This window comes from Zeus faber, assembly GCF_960531495.2.
Source record: "Zeus faber genome assembly, chromosome: 6".
NCBI classification, from domain to species: Eukaryota; Metazoa; Chordata; class Actinopteri; order Zeiformes; family Zeidae; genus Zeus; species Zeus faber.
Window position 1 is genome coordinate 19436096 of NC_137201.1, and position 16614 is coordinate 19452709.

At 44.9% G+C, this 16614-nt stretch overlaps 1 protein-coding gene across 1 annotated transcript in view; it reads left to right on the top strand.

Annotated features, from left to right (window-relative positions):
* The window catches only part of kcp (kielin cysteine rich BMP regulator), a 29463-nt gene that overhangs the window by 6983 nt on the left and 5866 nt on the right, over window positions 1-16614 (top strand). Inside the window, exons 6-34 of the mRNA XM_080001695.1 lie at window positions 3011-3084; window positions 3257-3350; window positions 3567-3649; window positions 3775-3868; window positions 4111-4190; window positions 4300-4385; window positions 4601-4691; window positions 5197-5296; window positions 5393-5478; window positions 5792-5885; window positions 5980-6129; window positions 6310-6416; window positions 6585-6678; window positions 6975-7148; window positions 7245-7327; window positions 7445-7538; window positions 7938-8120; window positions 8359-8529; window positions 9793-9966; window positions 10453-10535; window positions 10655-10745; window positions 11701-11783; window positions 11917-12090; window positions 12331-12501; window positions 13310-13580; window positions 14058-14140; window positions 14807-14900; window positions 15513-15686; window positions 16464-16546. Of these exons, the coding sequence (XP_079857821.1) occupies window positions 3011-3084; window positions 3257-3350; window positions 3567-3649; window positions 3775-3868; window positions 4111-4190; window positions 4300-4385; window positions 4601-4691; window positions 5197-5296; window positions 5393-5478; window positions 5792-5885; window positions 5980-6129; window positions 6310-6416; window positions 6585-6678; window positions 6975-7148; window positions 7245-7327; window positions 7445-7538; window positions 7938-8120; window positions 8359-8529; window positions 9793-9966; window positions 10453-10535; window positions 10655-10745; window positions 11701-11783; window positions 11917-12090; window positions 12331-12501; window positions 13310-13580; window positions 14058-14140; window positions 14807-14900; window positions 15513-15686; window positions 16464-16546 (3419 nt within the window). The remainder of the gene's footprint in view (window positions 1-3010; window positions 3085-3256; window positions 3351-3566; window positions 3650-3774; window positions 3869-4110; window positions 4191-4299; window positions 4386-4600; window positions 4692-5196; window positions 5297-5392; window positions 5479-5791; window positions 5886-5979; window positions 6130-6309; window positions 6417-6584; window positions 6679-6974; window positions 7149-7244; window positions 7328-7444; window positions 7539-7937; window positions 8121-8358; window positions 8530-9792; window positions 9967-10452; window positions 10536-10654; window positions 10746-11700; window positions 11784-11916; window positions 12091-12330; window positions 12502-13309; window positions 13581-14057; window positions 14141-14806; window positions 14901-15512; window positions 15687-16463; window positions 16547-16614) is intronic.

A 16614-nucleotide genomic window follows, 5' to 3' on the forward strand; every position in this document is an offset into this window, starting at 1 on the left:
TCCAAGAACCTCGCGACAACCGCGTGCAGAATGATATCGATCACCCCGCTCTCCGGAGGCACGTGAAGATGAAGCCGTTCGACGTCGCCCCCGGCGATGTGTCGTCGTCAAAGCACCAGCTCTGCGTCGTGTACGTGCCCATAACTATCGGCGCACCGTGCAACGTGACGTCCTCACAGATCCACCCACAACGGACAAACTTCACAGATGACCCTGTGCCAACGAGGTTTAACAGGAGTGGATTTGACAAGCGCAGCTCGCACCACGGTGGCGTGAAGCGCGACGGACGTGGTTTTGACCCTCAGGGATATGACCGAGACGGCTACGACCACAGTGGCTGGGATCGGTGGGGGTACGGCAGGGGCGGCTTCAACCGGGATTTCATCGACAGAGAAGGATACGATGTGTCAGGATTCAACCGCTACGGGTTTAACCGCTCCAATGTCAGCTGGTTTGGTTTGCATTGGAATGGGATGTTCAAGAGAGAGGGTGAAGAGAACGACGGGAAAACGGAGAACGATCCAAACAGGGAGGCGGACAAACTCAATACTCTGTCAGGGCTTTTCGGCGAAAGTGGTTACAGTGTCTACGGGTTTGATCCGCTGGGTTTCGACCGGGACGGGTTCGACGCGTTCGGCTTTCAAACTGACGGTTACGACAAGGACTACTGTAACTGGTTCTTCAACGGGCCTCACTACCTGCGCTTTTACTTCCACACGCAGCAGCAGCTGCTGTCGTCCAGCGCTCAAGCCCTGTACCGCATTGCGAGAACCTGCCCTCCAATCACGTCTCTTCCCCGACACTGGGCCATGCAGGACTGGATGGCCCTGGATCCTCAAGACAGCAGCGTTCTCATTAGTCAACTGGAACAGGAATGGGCGGAACAACAGAAATCTGACTCGGTTATGGGAGCTACTCCGAACGGGGAAGACATATGGCTGCCGGTCACACCGGACGACAGGTACTGCTTCATTTTCAAGAAGAGCCATAGTAGCAGCCAGCGAGTGAAAAAAAAATATATTTTACTGTCCATTATTCAGTCTCGTAAGAGTAATGCTTCATCCTAATCCACTTTCCTTAAATCCCTTCCTGTAGGTTGTGTTTCAAGCTCCATTGGTTCAGTGGCTGTCCTCTTGGCTCTGCTCCAATCACCTGCCCTGACCTCTGTCACCAGGCCCATTGCCATGGTTACCCCGAGGCTGTTTGTCACATGCACAACTGCGGGTCCTGTTTCACAGAGTGGCTGGATCCTGTCACGGGGATCCACGTTATATGCAACGGCTGGTAACTGGCAAAACTGACCCCGGGGACAAGGACGCAGGAAAGTGCTTTGTGATGACAACAACAAGAGGATTAAACACCAACTGGAACTCTGGGACGGAACTCAAGAAATCTAACAGAAGTCACAAGGAATCCCGAATAATGAGGACGTCATACGGGATAATGAGAAAAGGAGAAGCCCAATGCTGGACTCAGCTCACGTGAATGCTAATTCATGATCAGTATTGTCACCCAGTGTATCACAATACCAGACTAAAATCTTTCAAATGCCATCATTATAAATGAGTGTAATGTTCTCACGTGAATATTCTCGTATGAATTCTATGTGATTTTTTCAGTCTAAAAAAATACATGTCACAAAATAGGCCCCCTAGTTTATGTCCCCAGAAGGGTTATGTAAAATAGCTCAGAAAAGACGGACGACCGTGATTGCAGCAGAGTTGTCAAAGCGTTCCAGTAAAAAGTACAAGATCAGTTACATTAGACCGTCCTTACATTTGGACCGAATGGGTTTATAAGTGAAGCCTCCACACACACACACACACACACACACACACACACACACTCACACGAAGACACACACATACGCAGAGATCGTGTTTGTGCACCCATGCTCACCATGTAAAAGGAATGTACAATATATACGCTGGCCACACCGTGCACCGTCCATCCGTCTCAATTATTTGTAAACCCAGCCGCAGTCTAGTCTCTTTTGTCTGCTCCGCCTGTCACTGTCTCCTCCTCTCACCCATCTTCCCCTAATTGTTTCTGCATGTGTGTGCTCCGAGTTGATACACGCTCACGGACACACACACTCCCCTCCATACACTTTGATCTCATGCATGCTTGGTTGGCCAGAGGAAATGCCTGTTGGCTGCTGGCACAGTAGGCAGCCTCGCTAACCCCTCTCGCTCTGTGATTATTCCTCTTTCTGTCTCTCTTGTCTGTCTCACATAGACGCACACTGTTTAGTCTTCATTAAAATGATTATCCACTGAAATGACCAAGCTTAGCTTACACGGTGTTTTGGTGAGGAGCCCCTTTGGTAAGAAAGAACTCGGCAGAACTGAAACCTCGCCGTTGGGTACGTACTCCGTTGCACTGGACCCACCGGTCGGTCAAATGGAAGTAGGAGGTTGATCCCAGATCGCTGCTACGGAGTTCTCCTGCGTAATTGAAGTCAACGTGCGTCCTCCAAAGTATGTTTTGCCCTCTCAGTAAATCTCTTTCACCGTTTCGTCGTTAATGGACTCTGAAGCCCGAGTTTCTCACGGCTGCAGGGTCCTCTGTTGACGGTTACGGTCCATAAAACATCTAGTGCGTGGGTCTGCGCCTACCTTAGGATCAGCCTCATGCTGTCATTACTGACACAAAGAGCAGAGCCAGATGTTGCCCCACCGAACCGGAGAGAGAATGGATAAAACAAAAGAGGAGAAGGAGAGAAAGAGAGAGAGAAGGTTGTGCCCTCAGTGAGGAAGGAGAATAGCAGTAATGCTCAACAAATTTGCACATTCCTCTTCTCTCTCTTTGGCTCCTCGCTGTCTTGGCATCGTCTCGACGGTTATCAACATAACATTCAGAAACATTTCTATGGAAATGATCAACACACACACACACACACGCACGCACACACACACACACACACACACACACACACACACACAGAGGGACACACATGTCTTTGTACTATAACTGTTGCACTCTGTATAACTCTCCCGCGTCTCTTCAGGTTGTGAGCTGGATGGGATCCCCCAAAATGTTTCCTATAACACGATAGACGGCTGTCAGACCTGCACTTGCAGGGTCAGTATCTACTAAACACACACACACACACACACACACACACACACACACACACACACACGTACAAGCAATTTATTTCGGACAAATAAATTCTCATGACTTCTACCTTATTCCTTTTTCTCTCCATTAACTCCCTCAAACTGTTGTTCCCCTTCCCCCATGTGGCTCAAAGGGTGGTAACAGGGAATGCCTCCCCGTCCCATGTCCCCCTCTGGACTGCACCGAAAAAGAGACAGTACCTACAGCGTGCTGCCCACGATGTAGAGGTGAGTGGCTATGCAATCTCGAGTAAATCCCAAATTTTCCCAGATTTTTTTCCCCGATTCAATTTAAAAGACAAGATGATATAGCACACAAAAGTAGAAGAGGACAGTGAATGACTGCAATGAAATGGATATTATGTCATTGGCATTTGGCATAGGGTATGAATTATAATCTTCATATCCCAGTGATTCCCGCTGTAATGTGTATTGTTTTTTGAGGCTGCATCCATTCTGGCATCCAGTATGAGCACAGAGCCAAGTGGAGACCACCAGAAATCCCCTGCGAGATCTGTTACTGTCTGGTATGTCTCTGAACCAATTACCGTGAATGACAGTTATTATCGAGTGGTTATATGAAGCATATTTATTCTTTTGAAACGTTTTTTACCTTTTTATTTTTTTTATCTCTCTCTCTCTCTCTGACCAGGAGGGTCGTGTTATATGCGAGAAGGAGCGGTGTCAGATGCCTTGTGAAAATCCCTCCTCTCCCCCTCCCAACGCCTGCTGCCATGTCTGCGACGGTGGGTTCGGCGGCTTATTTTGCGGGTCTACCCTCATTCAACGACAATTATACAGTGTGTTTCTGTGTGTGTGTGTCTGTGCGTGCGTGGGTGTGTGTGTGTTCAAGTTCAAGAGTATATTTGTTACATAACTATACATACGGTCATACATACATACAGCGAAATGTCATCACACCCGGTGATTACATGTGCGCGTGTGTGTGTCCATGTGTGTGTGTGTGTGTGTGGTGTCTTGTGTGTAGGTTGTGGTGTGAACGGTCACGACTTTCCCAATGGAGCTCAAATCCCCACTGGCGATCGCTGCCAGACGTGTACATGCGTGGTAAGTGAGCCTTCACCGTCTCGATGCCACCCGAGTTTACCGTCATGTCTCACCTCCGGGCTTCCGCACACAATACGCCTGAACTCGCAGTAATACGTTTGCCTCGCAGAACGGAAACGTGGAGTGTTCCCCGCTCCCCTGTCCCAGCCTCCCCTGTCAAAGGCCCGTGCACCGTCCCGGAGACTGCTGTCCGAGGCAAGAGAAACCTTTGCGAGACCTTTGCGCCTTACCTTACCGGCGCCTCAGGGAACCGTTTCTCGGTTCTGGACTCTGGTGCTGAAGGTGTTGGAAACGGAGCTTTTCAGCGGGCGGCATCCGACATTTCAAATGAAGATTGGCAGGAAAGGTAGATATCGTCCTTTGCGTGACTAAGACGCCGTATAAAGTGGAAAAAAATGTCCCCTCTCCAGGTGCGAGCAGTGTGAGCACGAGTCTCAGGTTTATCTGGACGGACAGGACGTCGCCTCCAGATCAGACCCCTGCCTCCGCTGCCGCTGCTCTGTGAGTAAGAAGTCAAAAGACACCTTTTTGTTGTTTTGTACTGTAATAATATTTAAGAATGTGTGTGTTTAAACGGGGCGAGGTGTTATTTTGTCCTACTTACTGTCTAAATATCTTGCGGTGCTACTATGTACTAGTATGTCAACTTTCAAAAGTTATATTTCTAAGAGTACAACTTCTTCTCCTGCTGGTACTTTTATTATAGCTAAAAGCTTTGGTACAAAATTTTTAACCATACTTCTGGAAGCAAAGTTCACAGAGTAATGGCACAGTGAAATAAAACCTGACTAAAACTAAAATAATAATCAAGTAAAAATAATAAAAAAAATACAATAGTGTTCATTCCGTGGAAACTGACTTTTGGGATATTGCTGGAAATAATTTCTCATGAGGTCATGTCTTACTTATTCAGACCGTTTCCTCCTGATGCTTGCGCTTCCTACGCGCCCTTATTTAATTCCCGACAAAACCCTTCTTCCTTTCTTCCTCCACTTCTTCTTCTTAGGCCGGTGAAGTTTCGTGTGAGCGCATGGAGGCGTCTTGTCCCACGCTGAGATGCAGCCATCCTGCCAAGACCAGGGAGCACTGTTGCCCCAGCTGCCAAAGTGATTTGTTTTTCCTCTCTTGTCTTCTTTTAATTACCCGAGTCACCCGTCTCTGACGGATTTCATAATTTGTTTGCTTTCCGTGCGTTCTCACAGATTGTGAATATGACAGGAGGATTTATGCTGATGGTCAGTTATTCACCCCCGCTGGGAGCGGACCCTGCCTGCAGTGCAGGTGCAAGGTATGACTGTGGATTTCAAGGAATACAAGTTAATTTCCTCTGTTCCCAAAAAACATTATTTTGTCTTGGAGGCATAAAGAACACCTGATAAATGCCCAATACACGGAACCTCATGTAATGTATATGTTTTATGTTCCTACTATAAATACATTTTCAATTGCACGACTCTACATCTCATTTGTGATGTCCTGTGTTGGTGTGCAAATGTTCAAATCGTTGCATGTATCTTATCTTTATATACTTTTAGCATATATTGTGCTTGCGTGTGTGTGTGCCCGTGTCCATGTGCATGAGCTTATGGGGTTTTATTTAGGGGGGAAATGTCATCTGCCATGAGGAGAGGTGCCCTCCTGTCCAGTGCTCCAACCCCATCATTGACCCACATCTCTGCTGCCCAATCTGTAAAGGTAGGAAGACACAGAAACACTCACACACCCTCACACACACCCATACAGATTATAAACCAACCCCCCCCCCCCGCCCTCCTCCCCCTCTCTGCAGTCTGTGTGTTGGAAGGAGTGGAGTATGAGGAGGGCTCCCAGTGGCATCCGGAAAGCCCCTGCTCCAAGTGCAGCTGTGTGGACGGAGAGGCGGTGTGCACACACACACAGTGTCCCCCCACCGACTGTCTCCACCCCTCAAAAAGCACTGGTACGATTGGGTTTGGTGTGTGTGTGTGTGTGTGTGTGTGTGTGTGTGTGTGCGTGTGTGTGTGTGTGTGTGTGTGTGTGTGTGTGTGTGTGTGTGTGTGTTAGTTTGTACGTGCATGCGTGTTATGTTACCGGTAATTCAGACTGTCTTTTCTTCTTTTTTTATTCTTCTTCTTTTCAGGCTCATGCTGTGCAGTGTGTGAAAGCTGCACCTACAAGCAGCGCATCTACAGGAATGGACAGAGGTTCACAGCCCCTGAACAGCCCTGCTACATTTGCACCTGCCAGGTGAGAGCACGTTGTTGTCTATTTACACGCTGCTTAACTCACTTAACTCAACTCAACTTAACCAAACGTAGCTGAACCGAACCGAACCGAACTTAGAACTTAACTTAGCTCAACTTTTGACTTAACTTAACTTAGCTTAACTTTTAACCTAACTCACCTTCTCCTCAGGACGGCACTGTGGAGTGTGAGAGGAGAAGCTGCCCTCCACTCAACTGCACTAACCCACAAACACCACCTGGAGAGTGCTGCCCTCAATGTCCAGGTGTGCTCATACACACACAAACACACACACACACACGCACACACACACACACACACACACACACACTGTGTGTGTGTATGAATCTCCACACTACTACTGTGGAGATTCAGATCGTGAAATATGTATGTATAATGTTTTCAAGTGTGTTAAACTAGAGGTTCCCAAACTGGGATCCCCGCCCCCCCTATATACACTATACACTTGTGCGTGTGTGTGTGTGTGTGTGTGTGTGTGTGTGTGTGTGTGTGTGTGTGTGTGGTGTATGTTTATTTATTTGTGTGCTTTATCTTTCCTAGACTGTTCATTTGAAAACCGTATATTTGTGGATGGGGAGGCGTTCCCCAACCCCGTGAGTGTGTGTGAGAGGTGCGTGTGTGTGGATGGGAGGGTCGACTGCCATCCACCTCAATGCCCACGCCCCAACTGCAACGCCCCTGTTCCTGGGACGTGCTGCCAGAACAACTGCAATGGTGAGGGACTCCTTGGACCTTCTGTTGAGGCATAGAAAACAATATTGTCACAATTTTAAGTTTGACAACAAATAAATTGCGGTCCGTCCGCTGTAGGCTGCCGTTATGCTGGGAAGGAGTATCCCAACGGGCAAGAGTTCCCACATCCCACCGACAAATGCAGGACTTGCAATTGTATCGTAAGAACATAAACAAACCCTTTCCCACCGATTACTAGTTCGTATAATAAATAATAATTATTTGTAAAAATTGTTTGTTTAAGGTGCAGCTACATTTTAAATCTGCGTTTCTTATAGAACGGCAATGTCCAGTGTCTTATGAAGAGGTGCCCTCCACCGAAATGCTCCAACCCCAACCTGGTGCCTGGAGACTGCTGCCCCCAGTGTCCTGGTGAGGAACTGCAAGTAGAGAGAGGCTTTGGTTCTCACAGCTGTGACCAGTTATACACCACTAAGATCTTCTAAATAATGCAGCTTTACGTTGTGGTCGGACCAGAATCTGAAAACAAATTTCCTCGCAACCAAAAAAAAAGAAACATTCGAATTTTCCCAGCACACTTGCATAGGCACAGAGTACATTTGAGTACATTTACTTAAGACAATACAATAAATCATATTGAGAGACAATATTGAAGTGTATTTAAATCATTTTTTGTCAACCAGCAAAGAATACTTGTTTAGATTGAAACTATGTGTCCCTGGCAGCAGATATTAGGACACCACAGCAATAGATTGTGGGTTAAAAAAAAACAACTCAAAAACCCCATCTCATTCTATGGTGTACCCTCAGCTCCGCCTTTGGACTGTGTGTATGAACGTCGACCTTACAGACACACGGAGCGTTTCTACGACCCCGCCGACGCCTGTCGGTCCTGTCTCTGCATCAATGGGACGGTCCAGTGCCAGCGCAAGCCCTGCCCCGCGGCGCCGTGCTCACACCCCATCCGGCAGGACTGCTGTCGCACCTGTGAAGGTGAAACTATCTATCTATCTATCTATCTATCTATCTATCTATCTATCTATCTATCTATCTATCTATCTATCTGTCTATCTGTCTGTCTGTCTGTCTGTCTGTCTATCTATCTACCCAAAAGACAAACTCAAGAAGAAGTTCTGAAAGACGTTGACGGCGTTTAAAAAGAATACACTGTTAAAATGGCTTTATGACGACATGTCTTTTCAAACGGTGTGACTCTCTGGTCCTCCGCCAGGTTGTCTGTATGAAGGTCGGGAGCATGCGAACGGAGAGACGTGGGACGACCCGTCGGACTCGTGCTCGGTTTGCGTTTGCCACGAGGGCTCTGTCCAGTGCGAGAAGAAACGCTGTCCGCCCTCGAACTGCAACTTCCCCATCCAGCGGAAGTGCTGCATGACCTGCGACGGTAAGTGGCGAGAGAGAGGAACCGCGGATGCTCAGACTCAAAGAGCTTTCTTTGAGCTCTAAACTGAAATAAATGACTGTTCTCTCATGAAACACATCAATCCCAGTCATAATATTAAAGTTCCTGTCATCAAATCGGCATTGCAGTGCAGCTCGGCAGCGCTGTGTAGTAGTTGATATCAGCACAATGCGTGCAGGTTGGGCGCTGTTATAGTTTTGGGCTTTTAGTGGCTCTCTATGTCACAAATTAAAAAAAAAGGAAGTAAAAGAACAAGGGCAGACCAACCACCCCGCATTGACTGTGAAACCACAGCTAAACACATAACACATATTCAGGGCCGTTTCTAGCTTTTTGGGGGCCCTATAAAAAATTGTGTTTCTATTTTGTGAAACTAGAGTGGGGGGGATTCAAAACCCTCTGAGGTGGTCTGAGATTTAAAATTGAAATGCATCAATCTGGTGCACTTTAAGAGGAAAAGAGGCAAGATCCGTGAAAAATCTGAAAAAAAAAACATTTTTTCTCTCAGATTCAAATCAAACATCTCAAGTTGACCCCAGCAATTTCAACCGGCAGAAATGATAACTCCTGAAAGCTTACAGGATTTACCAAATCTGCATTATGTGCATAAATAAGACAGATGCTGCATTTTCCCTAAAATGTTTATTTTAAATGTTAGGGGTAAAAAATTGTTAAGTAATCAAAATGAAGGCAAACAAATTAGGCCACTGCACAGAATGAGAGGGTGCTCGGCTACCAACCGGTCATTATAGTTTATAAAAAAAGAAAGGTTTAAAAAAAAAAAGGCTAAAATGGCAGGTTGGGGGCCCCCTGGTGGCTTCGGGGGGCCCTATGCAACCGTATAGTCTGCCTAGAGCAAGGAATGGCCCTGTACATATCCATGCTTGATGCACATAATGTAGCACCTACGTCATTTAGAAAGTGCTGCTCAGCAGTGACAACTAGTGGTTAATATCAGCACTGGGGTAGGACAGCTTGGGTATGATGTAGATTAGTACTCTTAGTGTCTCTCTTCGTCACAATTTCTTTTTAAAAAGTAAGAAAACGACCACACCTTTTTTAAACAAATCGTACTCTCATCAGAACGAATTTTCGGGACACGCCTCCTCCACCCCCACAACTTCTCGCTCACTTCCTGGCCATAGAGGATGGTGTATATCATGATTTCACTGTGCTTTTTGCTTTCTTTCTCTCCCTCCTGTTTCTTCCCTTTCTCCCGCGTTTCCCCTCGTTCTGCCTTCGCAGGTTGCACGTATAACGGTCACGAGTATCCCGATAGCTCTGATTTCGTGGACGGCGACAACCCCTGCGGTATCTGCAGCTGCTGGGGGGGAGACGTGGTCTGCACCGAGGTGCCCTGCTACGACGACTGCCGCCACCCATACACCCCCCCTGGACAGTGCTGCGGGGAGTGTGAGCGTACGTAGAAAAAAATGCCTGGACACCGACTTTGCGTCCTTCAAATTAGATTAAATGTCATTGCACAGAGTAAACAAAATGCATTTCACCCATCCTAGTAACGTATCTAGGACCAGCGGGCTGTGATGTAGCGGCGCCCAGAGAGCAGTTAGGTGATTAAGTGTCTTGCTCAAGGACACATCAGCATGCTACCAGGAGGAGCCGGGGATCAAACCAGCAATCTTTTCATTACCACCTACCTCCTGAGCCACTGCCCCCATGAAGTTGTACACATAATGACTATACACAGAGGTGTCCTTAAATATAAATGGAAAAAAAGGAGAAGAGTTTCCTGCTGGTAGTTGAAGCTTATTTAAGACGTACGAGTACAGATGATTGACATGATAATGAGGATTTATAGTCCGTCAAGATCAAAAATCAAATCAAGTGTTATTTATAGTGCCCACTTTTCTTTCCTAGTTAACTACTGTAACTGTGAATTGACAGGCTGTTTCTACAACAATGTCGTCCTCACCAACGGGCAGTCCATCCCTGACCCCAGTAATCCCTGTGCAGAGTGCACATGTGAGGTAACACACACACACGCTCCCTCTCACATAAACAAACAAATAGACAAAATCCTGTCTGGTATTTGTATTGTTCCCGGAGCTCCAGGATGTTGATTCTCTCATCCTCTCCATCCTCACAGAGAGGCTCTGTGTTGTGTGTGAAGAGAGAGTGCCCCACGGCCGCCTGCCCACATCCTGCCAAAAACCCATGCGGCTGCGCGGTCTGCGAAGGTAGGAAAGCTCCATGAGCGGTGCCACATGTTTATATGGAAGTAGGACCGGGGATCATTTAGAAGTGTTTGATACCGATACCAAAATCTTTGACATAGGGCTGGGCGATGTTGATCATTTTCACGATAAAATCTTCCAGGATAACGATGATAAATTGATCAGTCCGTTTTTTGAGTCCGCTTTCCCTCTGCCTACGAAGAAGTGACACGAACAGCCAATTGTACAGCAGAGAAACAACCATGGGACACGAACAGCCAATCGTACAGCAGAGAAATCTCTTTTTTTGTTTACGTATTTATTATCTTATTTTATTTATTTAGTGTGAAGGCATGAGAATACAGTTAAAACTGAAAATCGAGCATTTTTCTTATTATTAAATATATCTGGTAATTACCTAATAATACCAGGTAAAACCTGGTAATTATCGACATCAATCAATGTAAAGAAACATACCGTGATAAAATTTTTGGCCGTATCGTCCAGCCCTACTTTGACATCAGTTTTTCTCAAATAATTAATTGAAGGTCTTGTAATATCTTTAAAAATAAAATAAAATCTCAAAGATCCATTAGCGAAAGACAATTCCATAGAGACATGGACTACTTCAAGGAAAACTCTGGTGTTTCTTAATCTAAACCATATTCTTTGACTGTCCGGGGTAACCCCAGTAGTCAGCATCAAAATCGTTTAAATTGGTCCGGTTTTGAGAGAATAGCTTTAGTCGACTGTTGCAATATCCAAGTTGCAATATTTAGTAAATGGGGCAATCGCGGTTCTAAAGAATGTGGTCACGATTGACTCAGGTTAAAAAATAAGGATAAAAATGTTTTATTGAGGGCCACAAACTGCTTTTATTCTCTTTTTTGTGGATGTAATTCGGTGCCATAACTCTATTGAATTTTGATACCAGGTCATATCTGTGGATATTCTATATTTTGGTGCCTTTTGTGTACAGGTTGTCAGTACCAAGGCGTGAGTTACATCGATGGACAGGTTCTTCCCGGAGGGAAAGGAGGCTGTGAGGATTGCAGATGCTCAGTGAGTTGGAACATTTTTAATGTGACTCATTCATCACATTGACATAATTTAAATCTTAAATATACTGTATATATTTTTTTTATTTTTATTTATTTATTTATTTATTTTCTCTCTTTCTTTGTTGTTTCCACAGACAGGAGAAGTGGTGTGCGTTCAGAAGCAATGCCCAGCTGTGGCCTGCTCCCATCCGGCGTTGGACGGCTGTGCGTGCGGCGTGTGTGATGGCTGCCACTTCACAGGACGAGACTGTTTCAACGGAGAACGATTCCCACACCCGACAGATCACTGCCAGCTCTGCTCCTGCCTGGTAATAATAATAATAATAATAATAATAATAATAATTATAATTATAATAATAATTATAATACAGTTATTAATAAAAAGGCTACAGTCATTGTTATTATACATGACCATATGCTACTTTGCACACTTCTCATCATATATTTTATATTCTATTCTGCATTTCACTGAAAATAACTACACTATATACTCTTGAGCTGTGTGTGTGTGTGTGTGTGTGTGTGTGTGTGTGTGTGTGTGTGTGTAGAACGGGGGCGTGGTGTGTGCGCCCGTGTCCTGTCCCAGTGTCCAGTGCACGCGTCCGGTGACCCCGCCAGGCGAATGCTGTCCGCTCTGCACGGGGACGTGTCTGCACGACGGGCAGGAGCATCGCTCGGGCTCCTCCTTCAGAGACTCCTGCTCCACGTGCACCTGCCTGGTCCATATTTAATATCACTTCTCATCTTTCTCCAAATGCTCTGTCCATTCTTGAAATATACTTTGAAACCTTTGACCTTCTCTTATTCTTAAAGTAATTCTACAGTTCATTTCTAAATTAATTTAGTTTTTTTGGAATCATTTAGTAGTAGTAGTAGAAGTAGTCGTAAAATAGTCTATAGATTTGTAATAGAAAGTAATAGATTTGAATACATGAGGTCTTCATTTCAACATAAACAGTTTATCTGTTATTTGATTTATCCATTTATTTCCTTTTGTCAAAATGAGTCAAGTTCCTCTGCATCAGATCAGAGTCGTTTCTGATGTTATAAAACCCTCAAACTACCACCGAGCCTAATACTTACCTTTATACTTTCCTGTTCCAGATGAACCCAACTCACTTTATACTTACCTGTCTTACCTACTTGTAGAGAGCAATCCCAAGAAATTTGTCGTACTCACCTGTCTTATGTTCTGTAGATACAAAAGTAATGGTTAGATTCATTAAAATTCCTAATTGATCTATTATTATCTGTTAGGTCTATTTATAGTGACTTAATGGAAATTGTTCAGAGAACAACAGTTCATAGAGTCATAGAATCATCTTGTTCACAACCTTCCCCGTTTCTTTCGAATACAGACTTCTGCCCTGTACCAAATATAATGTACTTAGTACTTACTTAATTCAAATCCAGTAAAAATGGGTCTTAAAAAGTATTAAATTCAACTCTGTGATACCTGCGGACATCCTGGTGGCAACCTCTTCTTTTTGACCTCTCACCTCCCCGTCTCTCCTGCTCCCCGCTCAGAACGAGGTGGTGACCTGCCACAAGCGTCCCTGTCCCTCCCAGTGCTCGCACCCCGTCCCGTCGGAGGGCTGCTGTCCCGCCTGCGACTCCTGTCTGTACGAGGGCGCGGTGCACCCCAACAGACACGCCTTCTCCCCGCCGTCCTCCCCCGACCGCTGCCAGCGCTGCTCCTGCCTCCAGGGCTCCGTCACCTGCGTCCCCCTGCTCTGCCCCTCGACGCCCTGCGCCCGACCCGTCACCCGGCCCGGGCAGTGCTGCCCCCAGTGCACGGGTACAGTGTCACCTGTGTCAAACTGTGTTATTCGGGGGAAAAACTAGGGGTGTGAGTCGACGATACACGATATTTCAATATTGTGTTTTTGGTCGGCCAATTTCTTAGACTTAAGTGGACAGACACTAGGGTGGAGTGGCATACGGTAAATGTTCTACATTCATTTGTTTGTAACCTTTAGTTATTTAGAGAAATGATCATTGAGAACACATTCTCTTTCTGTTTTATGACTATGAATATACTTTATACAGTATATATATATATATATATATATAAACAAGGTTATTGTTCCTATATAAGGCTTTGCTGATAATGACTTTGATGTACATTGTGCTGATTACCAATGACAAATATACTTATACTGCGGAATGATGTAATGTCATTTTATGTCATGTAGAAACCATTCCCTTCACCCACAAACGGGAAATCCCAAACTCATCCTTCCAATATTTTACGCCTCCTTCCCGTCTCTCTCAGTGTGCATGCTGGACGGATGGGAGTACAGCGACGGGCAGAAATGGGCGCACACGTCGAACGCCTGCTCCACGTGCACGTGCCAGGTGTGACCCTCCACCCACTCCACTCTGATGGGCTCTCCATGCTGTAAATCCCTCCAGAAGTGGTTTCTGTGTGTTCATGAAAAATATGTAGCTTCTACTACTGCTACTATAGATCCTAAGGACTACTACAAAAGAGGAAATCGAAATAAATATTAGGGATGAAATTCAAAATAGCGAGATTAAAGTCATCGTGTATTTTAATAATCAACACAACATTTAGAAAATGACTCTTGAATTTTGAGAAAGAATAGCAGAGATTTTAAGATTAAAGGCGAAGTAGTACGTCAAGTAAGTCAAAATGCTTATTGTGATTCCTTTTCTAAAAGATTCACAATTTTCGAGTCCTAATGCTTTTATGTTGTGCTTCTATAGAAGATAGTATTATAATTAGTATTAAAACCAATTTCATTCTAATTAAATTATAGTCTAACCACGTCATCCACACAATTTTGCCATTTGTTTCTCAAAATATCGCCTTTATTCCCAAAATGCCATACAATCTGTGTTCTTCTGCTGATGGCCTTTAGATACTTAATACACGTGCATGTCCACGTGTCATAATAAGTGTTATGAGAGATACAGCAGAGTGACATTCATTTTAAAACCAACTATGTTTCCTGCTGTTATCTGTGCACTTATGGATCTTTTGGGGGGCGGGGTTCCCAGGAGGGCGAGGTGCAGTGTGTGTCTCCAGAGTGCCCCAAGCTGACGTGCATGCACCAGGTGATGGACCCAGGAGCCTGCTGCCCTCGCTGCAGAGGTAATCACACAACTTTTTATCATGTAAACAGGAAGTTGTATTACTATATAAGCTTCTTGTTTCCACCCCGGGGAACATAGTGTATGTACACTCCAAAAACAATTGCACAATTGCACAACTTCCATAATGTGAATTTGTTGATACAGTGGTATATGCTCACTGCTCGTTTTTGAGTTTTTTGTTTATTTTTGCCATTATGTTACTGTTTAATTTAGGTTTATTTTCTATTGATTTTTGTCCATTTATCAGTCTTGTGTTTATTTTGTTTGGTTGTTTGGTTCAGCACTAGCTTTATTTAATTAGTTATGGTATATGATCAAATTTTTCCGGTTTATTATTTATTTTGTTACAGTTTTTCTGTTGATATTTGTTTAGGTTTTATATTTTGTTGTTTATCATTAGGTTTAGTGTATTGTCACATTTTATTGTCTTCAGTTAACGGGTTTATTGTATATTTCCATATTTTCCATATATTGCCATTTTCTTCTTTCATTCTATAATTTTTTTCCCATTGCTTTATTATTATTGCCTATTTTTTGATCTGTCTATATTATCAACCAATCAATCAATCAATCAAATCGATCGATCGGTTGCCGACCGGCTCCGGCTCAGGTTGTATCTACGGAGGGGGGGAGCATCCGGAGGGCAGCAGCTGGTTTTCAGACTCGGCGACGTGCATGAGCTGTCTGTGCGTGGACGGCGTGACCACGTGCTCCGAGGTGCGCTGCCTGTCGCCCTGCGTCAACACCATGAGGGTCCCGGGGGAGTGCTGCCCCGTGTGCGCAGGTGAGAGGGCGAGACAAATTACCTCACTGTTTGTTATTAGCAGGGTCCTTAAAGAGCCATAGAATGTCAAATATTAGGCCTTAAAAGTCATTCCATAGTCTTAAATTTGAATGTTTGTGGAGTTTTAATTTCAGCCTTACCCATGTATTTATTTTTCTCTCAATAAGGCAAGTTCTTCTGCATCAGAGTCAACATTGCTGATGTTATAAAACCCAAAAGACTACCGCTGACACTTATACTTACTTTTATATTTAATTGTGGAGAGCAATCCTAGAAAATTCTTTGTGGCAGTTTCGCCTGCCACGCGACACCCAAGTGGCGTGTTCAGGGACCTTCGGCACAGAGGCACAGACAATGGGGTTGTAGACACCGGTTTATTGCAGAGAGAGTGGGCTAGTTGGAATAAGCCAGGGAGCAGATAGACACGTGTCGTGACAAGGGCTCCTCTCCTGAGTGTGTGTGGGGATGGGGGTTTTACCTGTTGCTCGTTAGACCAACCAATGGGCAACAGGTGTACAACCAATCTGATCTGATGAAAAAGTAATGTTTAGATTTATTCCAGTTATTATTATTACCTAATCACTGACCTTTCCATCTGACCTAAAGGAAATTGTCCTAACAACAGTTCATAGAATCATCTAGTTCACAATGTTCCCTATTTCTACCCAATGCTTACCTAGGCCCTCAACCAAATATATACTCACCTGCAATACTACTTGGAAATTAAGGCTTTTGTGTACGTTTACGTGTTTTTTTTATTTGTGCATGCTTGAGCAGACTGCTTATTTGAGGGTAAAGTCTATGGTCCCGGCGACAGCTTCCATCCGACCGATGACCCCTGTCAGATCTGCACCTGTGAGGTAGGGAATGCCCCGGACTGATACCTCTAGAAGCCCTTTGTCATAGCAAATTCAGTTTTGTGGCCATA